General features: G+C 38.2%; 2 protein-coding genes across 1 annotated transcript; both read left to right on the top strand.

Annotated features, from left to right (window-relative positions):
• Nucleotides 1–17,349, top strand: part of LOC311075863 (myosin-7-like) — a gene marked incomplete at its 5' end in the record, with an annotated part of 135,647 nt that overhangs the window by 63,312 nt on the left and 54,986 nt on the right.
• LOC311075864 (myosin-7-like) lies at nt 657–17,343 on the top strand. Its single transcript, XM_084103520.1, has 39 exons — nt 657–685; nt 760–792; nt 1,009–1,218; nt 1,298–1,441; nt 1,521–1,677; nt 1,759–1,786; nt 1,888–1,996; nt 2,346–2,438; nt 2,538–2,601; nt 2,695–2,793; nt 3,310–3,413; nt 3,827–3,965; nt 4,061–4,179; nt 4,329–4,478; nt 4,578–4,748; nt 4,835–5,144; nt 5,230–5,309; nt 5,389–5,594; nt 6,422–6,545; nt 6,627–6,763; nt 6,850–7,105; nt 7,194–7,436; nt 7,517–7,693; nt 7,787–7,932; nt 8,398–8,488; nt 8,567–8,956; nt 9,045–9,171; nt 9,258–9,376; nt 9,485–9,681; nt 9,837–10,020; nt 10,140–10,305; nt 12,164–12,288; nt 12,478–12,786; nt 12,879–13,082; nt 13,179–13,475; nt 13,570–13,674; nt 13,811–13,906; nt 14,003–14,140; nt 16,115–17,343. The coding sequence occupies exons 3-39, from the start codon at nt 1,021–1,023 to the stop codon at nt 16,133–16,135; spliced, it is 5,823 nt and encodes a 1,940-aa protein (XP_083959646.1). The 5' UTR covers nt 657–685; nt 760–792; nt 1,009–1,020; the 3' UTR covers nt 16,136–17,343.

The following is a 17,349-nucleotide window of genomic DNA, read 5'->3' on the forward strand; positions in this document are numbered from 1 at the left end:
AGATATTCAATGTTGCCATTACAGCTGTCTACTGACAATTTTATTGTTCCATGACAGCCGTTTTGTTCGTGAAGCATTGTTACCTTGTCTTGATCCTTGAGCACAAAGATAAACCTGTGAAATTCCCAGTGCATGCCTGTGTCTCTTTAAGGACAGAAAATGACACAGTTTAAGAAAAGCATCATAGTGCATTATTGATGGAATCTAACTGTCAACTAAGCAATTTTATTAAAAAAAGGATTGTGTGAATGTTCAACTATGGTTCAGATACATACAAGAGTCTCTAACTCTATAATGCTTTACGTACATAAAAAACTAAAAAATTGTGTTGTGAAAATATTGTGAATTTGGCCTATAAAACTAACTATAAAATATGAAAGTAGAAGTGTACATTTCAGTATAAAAAACTTTAGAAAAGATCTGATATCTTTAAAAAGGAGATATACATATGGGACAAAAATAGCATCATTGTGATTTAGATCCTTTCTGATCGTGTTGCATTACCATTTCCACATGCCAAACTACTGTGACTCACACAAAGATTTTTTCAGGCACCCAAAAAGAGCTACACACACAAGTGAGCCGGACCATATACAGATGGTCAACGTCACACTCATTGTGCCTCTATATAAAGAGATAAGTTACAGCACAATATTGCAAGCTCACATCATTGTGCCATCTAAAGGTAAGAGGACACATAATTTAGATTAAATTGTTCATGAGGACTTCTCATTAATTATGTTTCTTTTTTATTGAAAGGACTTGGACTTTCTTGGGTTTGGATTTAATCTGGTAAGGCATGCTTTTATAAAGGTCAACACAATGTGTATATAGTATATTGTATGTTATTGTATGTATGTTTTATGCAATATTTTCTTTTTGAATGCAATCATTTCTGTTGGAAGACCAATAAATAATTAAAAATACTGTATATTTATAAATAATTAAATTGTATTTAATTGTAAACAAGTTTTACAAGTTTTAAGAATTTTGTCATCTATGCCTCAGTCTGATTGAAAGATGGTGGATGTGATGTCAGAGTTCGGGGCAGCTGCCCCGTTCTTACGAAAGTCAGACAAGGAACGCCTGGAGGCCCAAACTCGCCCCTTCGACATGAAGAAAGAATGCTTTGTGACCGACCCTGCGGTTGAGTTCGTCAAAGCCACCATCACCAGTAGAGACGGTGGCAAAGTCACTGTTGACACTGAATTCGGGAAGGTAAGATCTAATCTCTGCATTGTTGTAGATTGTAGACAGAAGTAGAGAGTGACTGTCAAAACATTTTTGTTATCCACAGACAGTAACTGTGAAGGAGATTGATGTTCACCCCCAGAACCCACCAAAGTTTGATAAAATTGAGGACATGGTGATGTTCACCTTCCTGCACGAGCCCGCTGTGCTGTTTAACCTCAAAGAGCGTTACGCAGCCTGGATGATCTACGTGAGTCGAGTCTTAAAACACTCACGCATTCTCTTTATCTTGCATGAGCGGATCTAAACCTTCTGTGAATATTTTACAGACCTACTCTGGGCTCTTCTGTGTCACTGTGAACCCCTACAAGTTTTTGCCAGTGTACAACCAGGAAGTCGTCAATGCCTATAGAGGAAAGAAACGAAATGAGGCCCCTCCACACATCTTCTCCATCTCAGACAATGCCTACCAGTACATGCTGTCAGGTGATGATCTGACTTGTAATTTTTTGTTGATTTATAATGCAATTTCAAATGCTAAGTTTCTTATGTTTTATTTTCTCACAGACAGAGAAAACCAGTCTGTCCTGATCACGTATGTAATACATTTTATGATGTACCAAAGTAATCCTCTTTTTACCAATATTTTCTATGCTGCATTTTATCAGACATTTAAATAACTGTTTTTATTTTAAGTGGAGAATCCGGTGCTGGAAAGACTGTGAACACTAAAAAAGTAATCCAGTACTTTGCAAGCATTGCAGCAGCATCGCCTGGCAAGAAGGATCCATCAATGGAGAAAAAGGTGCTTCATTTCCAAAAAATGGGTTATTATGGATGAATGAACACACCTTCCATATAATATAGCATACAAAAAATAATTACTAAATTAATGGTCTTCGTTTATTAGATATTAAAGCCACAAATTGTCATAATTTGATACTCCCTTACTTGCCATATTGCAATGCATTAACACGTGAACAAAAAAACATTTTTGTTTTCCCAATTAGTTTTCTACAGTGACTTAGGTCCTCTATGGATCATTATTATTATTATTACAAGACTACATAACGTCTGAAAATATGCATGGCTGTTAACTGAAAAGAAGGTACATCAAACGTTTTTCAAACCTATTGTTAAAATATGATTCTCAGGGTACTCTGGAGGATCAAATCATCCAGTGTAATCCTGCTCTCGAGGCTTTTGGTAACGCCAAAACCATAAGAAATGACAACTCCTCCAGATTTGTAAGTGGGGCTTACATTGGTGTTATTATTCTATATTGGTTTCCATGATATATTATATGAGCATGTTATGTATTATATCATATATTGCTTTATTTACAGGGTAAATTTATCCGTATCCATTTTGGCCACAGTGGAAAGTTAGCTTCTGCTGACATTGAGACTTGTAAGTACTTCCCAACATCATTCCAACAAATCACACATAGATCAAAAGTGTAACTGTTTTGATATTCATCTATTCATTTATCAATTCATTTAGATCTGCTGGAGAAGTCTCGTGTCACTTTTCAGCTCAAGGCTGAGAGAGACTACCACATCTTCTATCAGATTCTGTCCCAGAAAAGACCAGAACTGCTGGGTAAAATTACCCATCATATCTATTAAAGGCACACTATGCAAGATTTGTACCTTAATATAACAGCTTCGAAATCATTTTGATAGTAAACAAACTCGTAGTAGGGCGAATCATGCCGATAGCAAAGGGGGAGGAGGCGGGTTGATGGCGCTGGCAAAACCAGCAATGCAAGTTTGAGAGGTGGCGCCCCGCCAAATCTCACGAGAATCACGATTTGCTTTACGGCACGACTACACTTACATCAAGAACACATGAAGCAGTCTCTATGGAAAACACTAGCACACATTTCAGACGTGAATCATGGCAGAGTCGACGAAGAAAACGAAGAAAGCGCAGTCGGAAGAGTGCAGAGACGGCTCTGCGTGAGTGGTATTTACGACAGTAACGTTAAATACAAGTACTTCACAGCAACTCTAGTGGTCACTGTTTGAGAAAAACTGAAACTGCATAGTGTGCCTTTAACATTGTCATCTCTAATTAGAAGAGTCTTTTCTGATCTATGTTCCCATTTCTCCTTAGAAATGCTGCTCATCACCAACAACCCCTATGACTACGCTTTCATCTCCCAAGGAGAAACAACAGTGGCATCTATTGATGACGGTGACGAGCTGGTAGCCACTGATGTGGGTGTTTGTTAAAACACAGGCAGTTCACAATACAAGAAAAACACTTTTGACAACCCGTATGACTGCGTTTCTGCTGTGGAACACCAATTGATAATGTCTTGACTAGTTTCCATACAATAAAAGCATATAATGATCAGGGGCTGTCAATAAGTATGAAAAAGCACCACCAAAGATCCACATAACTTGTTTTTCTGAAGCCATGTGATTGTGTGAGGAAAAGAACCTTTGTTTTTCATTTTGCCTTCCACAGAAGAAATTAGGTCATAGAGGTATAGAATGACTTGAAAGAGAATGACTGATTCTCTTGGCCAGTCTATTCTTTAAAAAGAAAGACTTCTAATGTACTTGCCAAAAAGAAGAATATGAAACATTTGCCATAAAATGTTACATGCTCTGTACATTTGCTGTAGGAAGCATTCGATGTGTTGGGCTTCACCCAAGAAGAGCAGAACAGCATCTACAAGCTGACTGGTTCCGTCATGCACTTTGGCAACATGAAGTTCAAACAGAAGCAAAGAGAGGAACAGGCCGAGGCTGATGGGACTGAGGGTCAGTATAACTTGGAATCTCAGCTTCATTAAGGAAAAAAGTCTAAGACATGTTGTATATATATTCTTAGCTCTGTTTTCTTATTTAACATGTAGATGCTGACAAAATTTCATATCTGATGGGCCTAAATTCAGCTGACTTGATCAAGGGTTTGTGCCACCCAAGAGTCAAAGTAGGAAATGAGTGGGTCACCAAGGGACAGAATGTGCAGCAGGTAATGAATGAAAATAATAATCTAATGAGTTTTCAGCATCATAGGTTCACTTTCGAAGACATACAAACAAAATCTTTAATATCTCTGAAAAATCGCTCTCTAGTTTGCAATGTGTCGAATTCTGCAAAATTCAATAATTTCTTTATTAGGTATACTACTCTATTGGTGCTCTGGCAAAGTCAGTGTACGAGAAGATGTTCCTATGGATGGTTGTGAGAATCAACCAATCCCTGGCCACCAAACAGCCTCGCCAGTACTTCATTGGTGTGCTGGACATTGCTGGATTTGAGATCTTTGATGTAAGCTGAAATCAACTTATTATTGTTATTTAAGAACAAATCCAAGAAGCAGTGCAACCTGTTTGACCACTGTGATTATATAATATATTCCAACTGCAGTCCAACACCTTTGAGCAGCTGTGCATCAACTTCACTAATGAGAAGTTGCAACAGTTCTTCAACCACCACATGTTTGTGCTGGAGCAAGAGGAATACAAGAAGGAGGGCATTGAGTGGGTGTTTATTGACTTCGGCATGGACTTGGCAGCATGTATTGAGCTTATTGAAAAGGTGGGTGAATACTATGTTGATAATTATACTGTGAGGAAAAAAATCATATTTTTCAGTCTTAACTCTTGTTAACTCTGTCATTGTAGCCCATGGGTATCATGTCCATCCTTGAAGAGGAGTGCATGTTCCCCAAAGCCAGTGATGCAACATTTAAAGCAAAGCTTTATGACAACCATATGGGGAAAAATCCAAACTTCCAGAAGCCTAGGATGATCAAAGGTGGACCAGAGGCCCATTTTGGCCTCGTTCACTATGCTGGCACTGTGGACTACAACATTTCAAACTGGCTGGTGAAGAACAAGGACCCTCTCAATGAGACGGTTGTAGGGTTTTTCCAGAAGTCAACTCTTAAGTTGTTGCCTGTTCTGTTTGCTAATTTCGCTACTGATGACTCAGGTAAGCACACACTGACTTGTGATATGAAAATATAATAAGCACTATTTTTACTGTTTAATAGTAACAAAAATAATTTATTTCACAGCTGCGGATTCTGGAGGAAAGGCTGCCAAAGGTAGCAAAAAGAAGGGTTCTTCCTTCCAGACAGTGTCAGCCCTTCATAGGGTAAGGAATATTATAACACTATATTGTCTCACAAGGTTTTATTGCATATTAATCTAAATCCTCTGTGATCTACCAACAGGAGAACTTGAACAAGCTGATGACCAACTTGAGGTCAACTCACCCTCACTTTGTGCGCTGCATCATCCCCAATGAGAGCAAGACTCCTGGGGCGATGGAGAATCCTCTGGTCATGCACCAGCTGCGCTGTAACGGTGTGCTGGAGGGCATCAGGATCTGTAGAAAGGGATTCCCAAACAGGATCCTGTATGGAGATTTCAAACAACGGTTAGTATGAAGGCAAGGCAAGGCAAGTTTATTTATATAGGACATTTCATACACAATGGTAATTCAAAGTGCTTTACATAGAAAAGGAATTAAAATAATCAGAAAATATCATGCCTGAATCACTAAATTTGGGGCTCCCCTGTCTAAATTGAAGAGTCAGAGATCTTCGGTTCGCGAGACACACTAATAGCAACTCCCTGCTTCCTAGTGACCCTCCTACCCATCAATAGGGTGGGGTATTCTAACACGTTCTGCCTCTGATGGCTTGTACCTCCGACCCCTTAATGGAGTGGAGTTATCACCAACCGTCTGCTTTCGGTAATACACCAGCCTGCATCCAAGAACCTGGTCTCCCACACTCACGTCTGAATGTGTGCGTAAACTCACTGTCTCTCTTCCCAATTTTCTCAACACTTCTAACCAGACAGCCCTAACCAAAAATAAAAATCTTAACCAAAAATAAAAACAAGGATAATTAAAAGTTTACAGTTATAAAAAAGAATTATAAGAATAAAAAGATGATACATAGATAACATAAAATGCATCAGTCGGACGTACAGTGGCACAGTGCTCATTCAGTAAATGCAGAGCTAAACAGATGTGTTTTGAGTCCAGATTTGAATGTGACTACTGTTGGAACACATCTGATCTCTTCTGGAGGCTGGTATGAAACAAAATGGCTTTAATGCCTTACAAAATAACATTATGTATACATTTTGTTGTATACAAGTTATTGCAAGTTTCAACACTCTGTTTGCACAATTAAGTATTTGCTAAAAAATAAATACATATAAAACAATAGTTAATGTGTGTTGTTTTTTGTGTAGATACCGTATCCTAAATCCTGCTGCTATCCCTGAGGGACAGTTCATTGATAACAAGAAGGGTGCAGAAAAACTTCTGGGCTCTCTGGACATCGATCACGAACAGTACAAGTTAGGACATACTAAGGTATTTTTATATTAACATCAACTTTTTCCAAGGCCACTTTTCCACTGTCATCCTTTTTGACCCAAATTCTTTACTATTCAGGTCTTTTTTAAGGCTGGTCTTCTGGGTGGTCTTGAAGAGATGCGAGATGACCGTCTTGCACTTATTATAACTGGAATTCAGTCCATGTCTCGTGGTTTTCTATCAAGACAAGAGTTCCAGAAAATTGTGGAAAGAAGGTTAGATTTTAGCTCTTCAATCTTTAACATATTCTCCAAGTTACATTTAAAATGCAAGACTGAACATTCTTATTTAATATCTACAGAGATGCTCTGTTGGTGATCCAGTGGAACGTACGTGCTTTCATGGGTGTCAAGAATTGGCCCTGGATGAAGCTCTACTTCAAGATCAAGCCTCTGCTGAAAAGTGCAGAGTCCGAGAAAGAAATGGCCAACATGAAGGAGGAATTCACCAAGTTGAAAGAGGCTTATGCCAAATCTGAAGCCCGCAGAAAGGAGCTTGAGGAAAAGATGGTTTCTCTTCTCCAAGAAAAGAATGACCTGCAGCTTTTAGCACAGTCTGTAAGTTCACATTGGACTACAACTCTGCACTTTTCACATTTCAAACAAGTCAGAAAACAAAACAAGTTTTACATTTTTTTGTTGATAGGAGCAAGATAATCTTGCAGATGCTGAGGAGAGATGTGAGGGTCTGATCAAGAGCAAGATCCAGTTTGAGGCCAAAGTCAAAGAAATGACTGAGAGGCTGGAGGATGAAGATGAAATGAATGCTGAGCTGACTGCAAAGAAACGAAAGCTGGAGGATGAATGCTCTGAGCTCAAGAAGGACATTGATGATCTTGAGCTCACTCTGGCCAAAGTGGAGAAAGAGAAACATGCCACTGAGAACAAGGTCAGTTTCAACACTGAACCTGTTATTGATGCTAGAATGGTGTGTTAAGAGTCTGTTGATACAATGACACATTTTTACAGGTTAAAAACCTGACAGAAGAGATGGCAGCTTTGGATGAGATCATCGCTAAGCTGACCAAGGAGAAGAAAGCTCTTCAAGAGGCCCATCAGCAAACGCTGGATGACCTCCAGAGTGAGGAAGACAAAGTCAACACACTCACCAAAGCAAAAACCAAACTGGAGCAACAAGTGGATGATGTAAGAGTCATAAAAAAATAACACTAGAATTAAAATGAGAAGCTTTCTTAAAAAATTGCATAATTATTTTTAAATTCCTTGGATGAAATTTAGCTTGAAGGTTCTCTGGAACAAGAAAAGAAAATTCGCATGGATCTTGAGAGAGCTAAAAGAAAGCTTGAGGGTGACTTGAAGTTGACTCAAGAGAATGTGATGGATTTGGAAAATGATAAGCAGCAGATGGATGAGCGGCTAAAGAAGTAATATATTTTATATTTAAAAAATAAATAAAATTTTAATATTAAAAGATATTTGGTAACACTTTACATTAAGGTTCCATTTGACTTTAGTTAACTACACAATTTAACAAATTAATAATGAAAAATATTTCTAAGCATTTATTAATCTTAGTTAATGTAAATTTAAACATGTAGTAACATTATTAAAATAAATTTTTATATTGTTATTACTGTTAATTCTATTAAATGGGCCTGAGCTAATAACAAACCAACAATGACAAGTTTATTTTTTATTAATAATTATTATAATAATTATTGTTAACAAAGTTTAATAAATACTGTAACAAATGTATTGTTCATTGTTAGTTAATGTTGTTCAATTCATTATCTAACGTTAACTAATGGAATCCTATTGTAAAGTGTTACCTGATAGTTTAATTCGATTATGCATGTAATCATTCATGTGTCATCCTGTTTACTTGGCAGAAAAGACTTTGAAATAAGCCAGCTCAATAGCAAGATTGAAGATGGACAAGCTTTGGAGTCCCAACTCCAGAAAAAACTGAAAGAGTTGCAGGTAAACTTTATATATGTCTTAATAAAATAGATTAGTTAGGAATTTTAATCTTAATTTGGAATTTATGCACATTACCAGGCCCGAATTGAAGAGCTTGAGGAAGAGCTGGAGGCTGAGAGAGCTGCTCGTGCTAAAGTTGAGAAACAGAGAGCTGATCTGTCCAGAGAACTGGAGGACATCAGTGAGAGGTTGGAGGAGGCTGGTGGAGCCACTGCTGCCCAGATTGAGATGAACAAGAAACGTGAAGCTGAGTTCCAGAAACTGCGCAGAGACCTTGAAGAGTCCACTCTGCAACATGAGGCCACTGCTGCTTCACTGAGGAAGAAACATGCAGACAGTGTGGCTGATCTGGGAGAGCAAATCGACAACCTCCAGAGAGTGAAGCAGAAGCTGGAGAAAGAGAAGAGTGAAGTCAGACTGGAACTGGACGATGTGGTCTCCAACATGGAGCAGCTTGCAAAGGCAAAGGTGAGCGAGAGAAATTATGCTTAGAGTCTATAATGTATGTGTTGTCAGTCAAATAAAGCAATCAACTACGATATAATTTATCCTCAAGGCAAACCTGGAGAAAATGTGCAGAACTCTGGAAGACCAGATGAGTGAGTACAGAACCAAGGCTGAGGAAGGTCAGCGCACTATCAATGATTTCACCATGCAAAAAGCCAAGCTGCAAACTGAAAATGGTAAGAACACTAAATATTGTTACGTTACCAACTGTACCATAATGATAATTGGAAAAAAGTCAATATTTTTTTATATTGTATTTTAGGTGAACTTGCCAGACAGTTTGAGGAGAAAGACTCCCTGGTGACTCAGTTAACCAGAGGCAAACAATCCAACACTCAGCAAATTGAAGACCTCAAGAGACAGCTCGAAGAAGAAATCAAGGTTTTCAAAATCCCCTTCAATGTCTAAAATGTTTTCTAAAGACATACAAATTCACTATTGTAATAAACAACTGGCCGCAAATATTTGTTTGTTTTTGTTTGTCTTCAGGCTAAGAATGCCCTGGCCCATGCAGTTCAGTCTGCTCGTCATGATGCTGATCTGCTGAGGGAGCAATATGAGGAGGAGCAAGAAGCAAAGGCTGAGCTACAGCGTAGTATGTCCAAGGCAAACTCTGAAGTGGCTCAGTGGAGAACCAAGTATGAAACTGATGCCATCCAGAGGACTGAGGAGCTGGAGGAAGCAAAGTAAGAAACAAACAACATTTAAAAAGTTTTGTCTTTAGTAATTAGACACTTTTCTAAATTTTCTGCTATAGTTTGTGGCCTATAAACACATTTAAATACAGTTTAATGAATGATGCTTCTGATGTGTACTATATTTTGTATTTTGATTATTACAGGAAGAAACTGACTCAGCGTCTGCAAGATGCAGAAGAAGCTGTGGAAGCTGTTAATGCTAAATGCTCCTCTCTGGAGAAGACCAAGCACAGGCTGCAGAATGAAATTGAAGATCTCATGGTGGATGTGGAGAGATCCAATGCTGCTGCTGCTGCTCTGGACAAGAAGCAAAGAAACTTTGATAAAGTAAGGAGAGAAAGTACATTTTGTCATTAGCTGGAAAAATTTGCCATTTATTTACAAAACGAAATACCAGCAAACTGCACTGCTCTCATTGACCATTTTGCCTTGTTAAATTTAACCAGGTCCTGGCTGAGTGGAAGCAGAAGTATGAGGAGTCCCAAACTGAACTGGAAAGTGCCCAAAAAGAAGCTAGATCTCTGAGCACTGAACTCTTTAAATTGAAAAACTCGTATGAGGAGTCATTGGACCACCTGGAGAGCATGAAGAGGGAGAACAAGAATCTCCAAGGTAAGAGTGTTTTTTACAACTCCAAATCATTACTTTAACCCTTAATCGCTGTTAAAAAAGGACAACATTTAGGCTGTTTGGGGTCATTTTGACCCCAAACTTTTAAAGAGCAATTGCATAAGGAAATATACATTTTTTATATGGAAAACTATATATCATTTTTTTTATTTACTTCTCAACTATACATTTATGCTGTGTTTTTGTGGAAATTTTGAAGTTTTTTACCTATTTACTGCACAATTACATAACTAGGCCATAAATTGGCTCATGAAAAATGATTTTTTAAAGAAAAAATCACTTAAATGATGATCTTAATTAAATCTAAATAGTTTTTGGACATTGCTCTATGTGTTAGAGATAGAATACTGACATCTGCTGGTTTGTGGAAAAACTTTAGAAATTATAATTAAAGAAAGAAAGTGCAATGACCACATATATCCAATAGAGGGCCATAGAGACTCATTCATTTTCACTTTATTGTTTGTGATGCTTCAACTTCTCCTCACAACTTTGATATATATATTTTGTGAATATTTCTTTAAACATTTTGAAATACATAAAAAATCTGTATTTTTGTCAGAGTTAGAATTTGTTGTTGTTTTCTGATATATTTTGAATTATCTGATTTTGCAAATTATTATACATACATTTGCAGAACCATTACAAGTCACCACTCTGACATGACTATGGTGTGTGTGTGTGTGTGTGTGTGTGTGTGTGTGTGTGTGTGTGTGTGTGTGTGTGTGTGAACAAGCTTGTTCCATGTTGCATATGTGACATTTTTCAGATTTATGCCAGTTTAGTTGATTTTATTTGCCAATTTCTATAAAAATGCTCTCTGTTGCAGTGACATAGATGTGTGTGTTTGTGTGTGTGTGTGTATGAGATAGAAAGTTCGTTCCACTTTGGGTTTATGCTCTAGGACCAGACCTTGATTTAAATGTAATTTTTTTTTAGATTTATGCCAGTTTTGTTTATTTTATTTGCCAATTTCTATAAAATGCTCTCTGTTGCAGGGACATACACGTGTGTGTTTGTGTGTGTTTGTGTGTGTGTGTGTATGAGATAGAAAGTTTGTTCCACTTTGGGTTTATGCTCTAGGACCAGACCTTGATTTAAATGTAATTTTTTTTTAGATTTATGCCAGTTTTATTTATTTTATATGCCAATTTCTATAAAAATGCTCTCTGTTGCAGTGACATACATGTGTGTGTTTGTGTGTGTTTGTGTGTGTTTGTGTGTGTGTGTGTATGAGATAGAAAGTTTGTTCCACTTTGGGTTTATGCTCTAGGACCAGACCTTGATTTAAATGTACATTTTTTTAGATTTATGCCAGTTTTGTTTATTTTATTTACCAATTTCTGTAAAAATGCTCTCTGTTGCAAACACATACATTTGTGTGTTTGTTTATGTGTTTGTGTGTGTCTGTGTGTGTGTGTGTATGAGATAGAAAGTTCGTTCTACTTTTTATTTATGCTCTAGGACCAGACCTTGGTTTATATGTATAAATTTTCAGATTTATAATGGATTTAATTTTATTTTTTTGACAAACAAAATAAAAAAAAGTCATTTTTTTCATTTTCCCATTCATTTTCAATGTGGGGTCATTTTGACCCCAAACAGCTTAAACGGTAAATTTTTTTTTACACACCTTTAGAACAACCAAATCAAGCCCAGTTTTTTTTGTGCATGTTTAGATAGGTTATTTAGGAAAAGTCCCAGAGTTTCATGCCTCTGATATGAAGGTAACATTTTTAAAAAATGAAAGAAAAGTCCAGTGGGGTCATAATGACCCCAAACAGCGATTAAGGGTTAATTGCTTGTATTTGTGAGCTCACATGTTATTTCTATTGCACAGAGGAAATTTCTGACCTCACTGAGCAACTTGGTGAGAGTGGGAAGAATATTCATGAGCTGGAGAAACTACGAAAACAACTGGAGCAGGAGAAACAAGAGATACAAACTGCTCTCGAGGAGGCTGAGGTAAAAGAACAACCATTTTCCCCAAAGTTCTTATTCATTTGACAACTCTTTGATTTAAATCAAGCTGTTGTTTAAAGCAATTGATCATTTCAGATTATTTTAAGGGAGGTCACTTCCCACCCCACAACACAGGGCTAAACAAAAACTTTAAATCTCCATTATAACAAACACCCATTTTACACTTCATAGGGTTCCCTTGAACATGAGGAAGGCAAGATACTTAGAGCTCAGCTGGAGTTCAATCAGGTCAAAGCTGATATTGAACGTAAGCTGACAGAGAAAGATGAAGAGATGGAGCAGACCAAGAGGAACCAGCAGAGAATGGTGGATACCCTGCAAAGTTCACTGGAATCAGAGTCTCGTAGCAGGAATGAAGCTCTCAGGCTGAAGAAGAAGATGGAGGGAGACCTCAATGAGATGGAGATTCAGCTCAGCCAGGCTAACAGACAGGCATCAGAAGCCCAGAAGCAACTCAAGGGTCTTCATGGACATATCAAAGTATGACGAATCTTCAAATCAAGATTCTATGATGCTTAGGTGAAATGCAACATAGTTCTTCAGTCTTTTTATTTGTAATTTCTACTTTATAGGATGCCCAACTGCAACTAGATGATGCTCTTCGTAGTAATGATGATCTCAAAGAGAACTTCGCCATTGTGGAGAGACGCAACAATCTGCTGCAGGCTGAACTGGATGAGCTGAGATCCATGGTGGAACAAACTGACAGAGTAAGGAAACTGGCTGAGCAGGAACTGCTGGATGTCAGTGAGAGAGTTCAGCTCCTGCATTCTCAGGTATGACACATCTGTACTAATACTATGCAAAATAAAGCCTCTTAGTACACAATATAATCAAAAGACTATATGAATGTCAACATTTTCTATGTTCAGAACACCAGCCTGTTGAATCAGAAGAAGAAGCTGGAGGGAGATAATACTCAGCTTCAGACTGAGGTTGAGGAGGCAGTGCAGGAGTGCAGGAATGCTGAGGAAAAAGCCAAGAAGGCCATCACTGATGCTGCCATGATGGCAGAGGAGCTGAAGAAGGAGCAGGACACCAGTGCTCATCTGGAGCGCATGAAGAAGAACATGGAGCAGACCATCAAGGACCTGCAGCACCGTCTGGATGAGGCTGAGCAGATCGCCATGAAGGGTGGCAAGAAGCAGGTCCAAAAACTGGAAGCCAGAGTAAGTTTTTAGAAACAAGTATACAGTGTTTTCTGTAAAAATGCTTATTCTAAGATTTGAAAATTTTATACTAAAATTGTTACACATCTGTTAGGTGAGAGAGCTGGAAAGTGAGGTGGAGATAGAACAAAGAAAGTCCAGTGACTCGGTCAAGGGGATTCGTAAATATGAGAGACGCATCAAGGAGCTCACCTACCAGGTAGAAAAATGTTGCCTACTAAAAATTTTGCCCCTGGTTGATTTGATCATGTTATTTTTTGAAAATACATAAAGTGCTGTCTTACAGTATTTAAATGTATATTGAATATACTAAAAACATTTTTTGCTGTGCATAGACTGAGGAAGACCGAAAGAATCTGGCTCGCCTGCAGGATCTGGTGGACAAACTCCAGCTGAAGGTCAAATCCTACAAGAGAGCTTCTGAGGTTGCGGTGAGCATTTTCCCCCACTGGTGCCATCATATGATACGACTTTTGTAGTAATTGCATCTTTTGATTTTCACAAATGCTGTTGTGTGTAATCTTTAGGAAGAACAATCCAATTCCAATCTGGGCAAGTTCCGTAAGATACAGCATGAGCTGGATGAGGCAGAGGAGAGGGCTGATATTGCTGAATCTCAGGTCAACAAGCTGAGAGCCAAGACTCGTGATACAGGATCCAATAAAGTAAGAGTAGGCACTTAAAACAAGTGATTTTGGTCACACACACACACACACACACAAAAAAAACTCAGAAAAGCCACAAGTAAATAGTCACAGTTGAGTCGATTTGACAGGTCAACTCTAGATCGGCACTTTTCAGTGACTTTACATTTACACTACATTTAGTCATTTAGCAGATGCCTTTGTCCAAAGCGACTTACAAATGAGGACTAAAGCAAGCGAGTCATCATGAAGAGGAAAAAACAACACAAGAAGTTCTCAAAATACAAAGCGCAGGCATTGCTCAGAGTAGCATAAACCAGACAAGGGAGGATTAAAGGAAAGGAAAGATTTTTTTTTACGAGGTTAAGTGCTCACGGAAGAGATGAGTTTTCAGCTGTTTTTTGAATGTTGTCAGGGATTCTGCATTCTGGATGAAGGCGGGGAGATCATTCCACCAGCAAGGAACCGTGAATGAGAATGGTGATGGTACCACGAGCCGTCGCTCATTGACCGATCGTAGGCTTTTGGTAGGGATGTAGACTCGTAGGAGCTAGTGAAAGTAGGAGGGAGCTGAGCCTGTGGTAGATCTGTAAGCAAGCGTCAATGCCTTGAACTTGATGTGAGCAGCGAGTGGTAGCCAGTGCAGAGATGAAGAGATGAGTGACGGGGGCCCTTTTGTGCTCTTTGAAGACAAGATGAGCTGCAGCATTCTGAATCATTTGTAGAGGTTTAGTTGCACATGATGGAAGTCCTGCCAGAAGAGCATTGCAGCAATCAAGCCTAGAAATGACCAGGGCCTGTACAAGAAGTTGTGTTGCATGCTCAGTTAGGAAAGGCCTGATCTTTCCTGATGTTGTGCAGTGCAAACCTGCATGATCGCACTGTCTTTGTCCAAGAACTGAACCCTGAGAAACCCTTGTGGTCAGTTGATGTGCTTTGGATACCTCGCCTCTCCATGCGACCCTGAAGGTCCTACCCGTGAGATAGGATTTAAACCAGTGGAGAGGAGTTCCTGTGATGCCCAGTAGGGCTGTCACTTTTGTGAAAAAATCCTGTTCGATTTTTGAGACATAAGTGTTCATTGAATCGATTGTAAAATCGATTTTCCATGTCTAAAGACGTTTCCATTTTAAACGCCAAATATGGGCAAATCCACGGACAACTAACAGGCATTGACGAATGTAAAGAGGGTGCTTGAGACGCGCACAAGTCAGCAAATATTCCTGATGATTTATTGGCGTGAAGTTTCGTGCACAATGACAAACAGGAGTGCAACATTCTCGAAAACAATAAGCAGAGTGGACTGCCATAACATAAAATGAAAAACATTACTGCAGTCTTCAACGTGGCTGTGTTTACGATTAGAAATGTCAAACAAATTTCGCCTACAGTATGTAGAATAATAATTTGCTGTTATGCGTATTTGTCAGAACCTGCAGCTGCTGTGTGACGCGCGTTCGCTGCGGGCGTATCGTGAAGAGCTGGGCGCGATCCGAGAAAAGACCGTTAAAATCGATTCCCTATTTTCGTTTTCGAAACTTGCGTTGGTTGGTCCGATCGATTGTGCAATCGATTTTCGAACGTAAAGTGACAGCCCTAATGCCCAGTGATGAGAGGGTGGACAGAAGGATCTGATGATTCATAGTGTTGAAACAGACAGAGGAGAGAGTTGAATGTCTTGAAAAGTGTTCGTGTGTTAGAAGCGCTGTTGATCTTGTTGTGGAAATATGAAGATTTCGCGGCATGAACATCAACAGAAAAGGAAGAGGGCAGAGACTGATACATAGGATCAATCACGATAGGATCATACACTTTAGGATATGAATAGCAAGTAGTTTAGACAACTACACTTAATGAAATGCATTTTGATATTTAACAAGTGTGGCTATTGAAAAAATATATGTACCATCAATATTGATTAGCGGTGTAGAGTTTAGGCCATTTTGAACTGGATCAGCTTACCGTTAACATTTTTTTCCTTTTTCTTCCTAACAGAAGGGGGCTGATGAAGAGTGAAAATATTAGATGGATCTCTCTAAACATTGATTGCTGTGACAATCTCTTCTGTAGTTCTGTAGAATAAACCAAACATGAAAATGAATACCTCATCCTCTTTTTTTTTAACAATGTAGACATTGCAATATCCCAACATGATCCTGAACACAACAGTAAATCAGTTGCCTGAATGTACTCTATGTGCCACAGACTAGGCTGTCTAGTCTAAGTACTAATTCAAACTTGAAATGTTCTTAAATTGTCATTTGAAGTAGGGTCAACCATACAAAGATACAGGGAGTTTACCAGTTTTACCAAACTAATACAAACCACATAATGCAGCTTAAGCTGTAAGCCACTGACAATTACACTGTGTGTTTTGACACAGCTCATCCTCAGGGAATACAATAAAATGAAGGCATTATGATTTAAAGTACACATGGATCTATTATAATGCCTCCATCAAAGCCATTAAATTAGATTTATTCAGTTTTTGTAGAGCAGTAAAATGCAGAAAAAAATTCAAGTACCATATAATAATAGCCAACATAGACCATTACATCTCTATGGTGAATTATCATTCGAATTACAGGCAATATAAATTATTGTTGTGAGCAGCAATCATTGATAGTCTAAGAATTTATGTATACAGTTCAGCTCTATTCAGCAGAATCTCTTTATGATCAATTATGTTGGCAATATATTAATTCTAAACCTAAAGTAACCTCCACAATTCTGTGAATGTGAGAGCTGCAATAGTCAGTCACCACCACTTGAGAGCAGCACCACCATTAAATCTCATATGATGCATTGTTTCTAGGAGTCCATGTAAAGCAAGGTGGGGCAAGTTGTCACAACTTTTTATTCCTTTAATTTTTCAGTGTAGGTTTATTTTTGAACATCAATTCATAAATGCACAATTTACATATAAAGGCTTCAAAAATCTTTTAACATTTCCACTGGTATTGCTTAGGGGAAAAATGTTTTTACTACCTTTGCTACAACTTTGCAATAAGGTTCAATTTGTTGTAACATGTACAACAATGTATCAATTTACATAAATGTTTATGCTATATTTAAATACACAAATTTTCATTAACTTGTTAAAAGTTTGAAAAAATGTATATGCAGAAATTAACATTAGCCTATTCCTATGCTGTAAAACCATTGTTCATAATTAGTTTGTGTTACACTGTAAAAAACGGCAATTAATAAAATGTTGGAAGAGCAAAAGT

This window comes from Abramis brama (genome assembly GCF_963993115.1).
Source record: "Abramis brama genome assembly, chromosome: 24".
In the NCBI taxonomy this organism is placed as follows: domain Eukaryota; kingdom Metazoa; phylum Chordata; class Actinopteri; order Cypriniformes; family Leuciscidae; genus Abramis; species Abramis brama.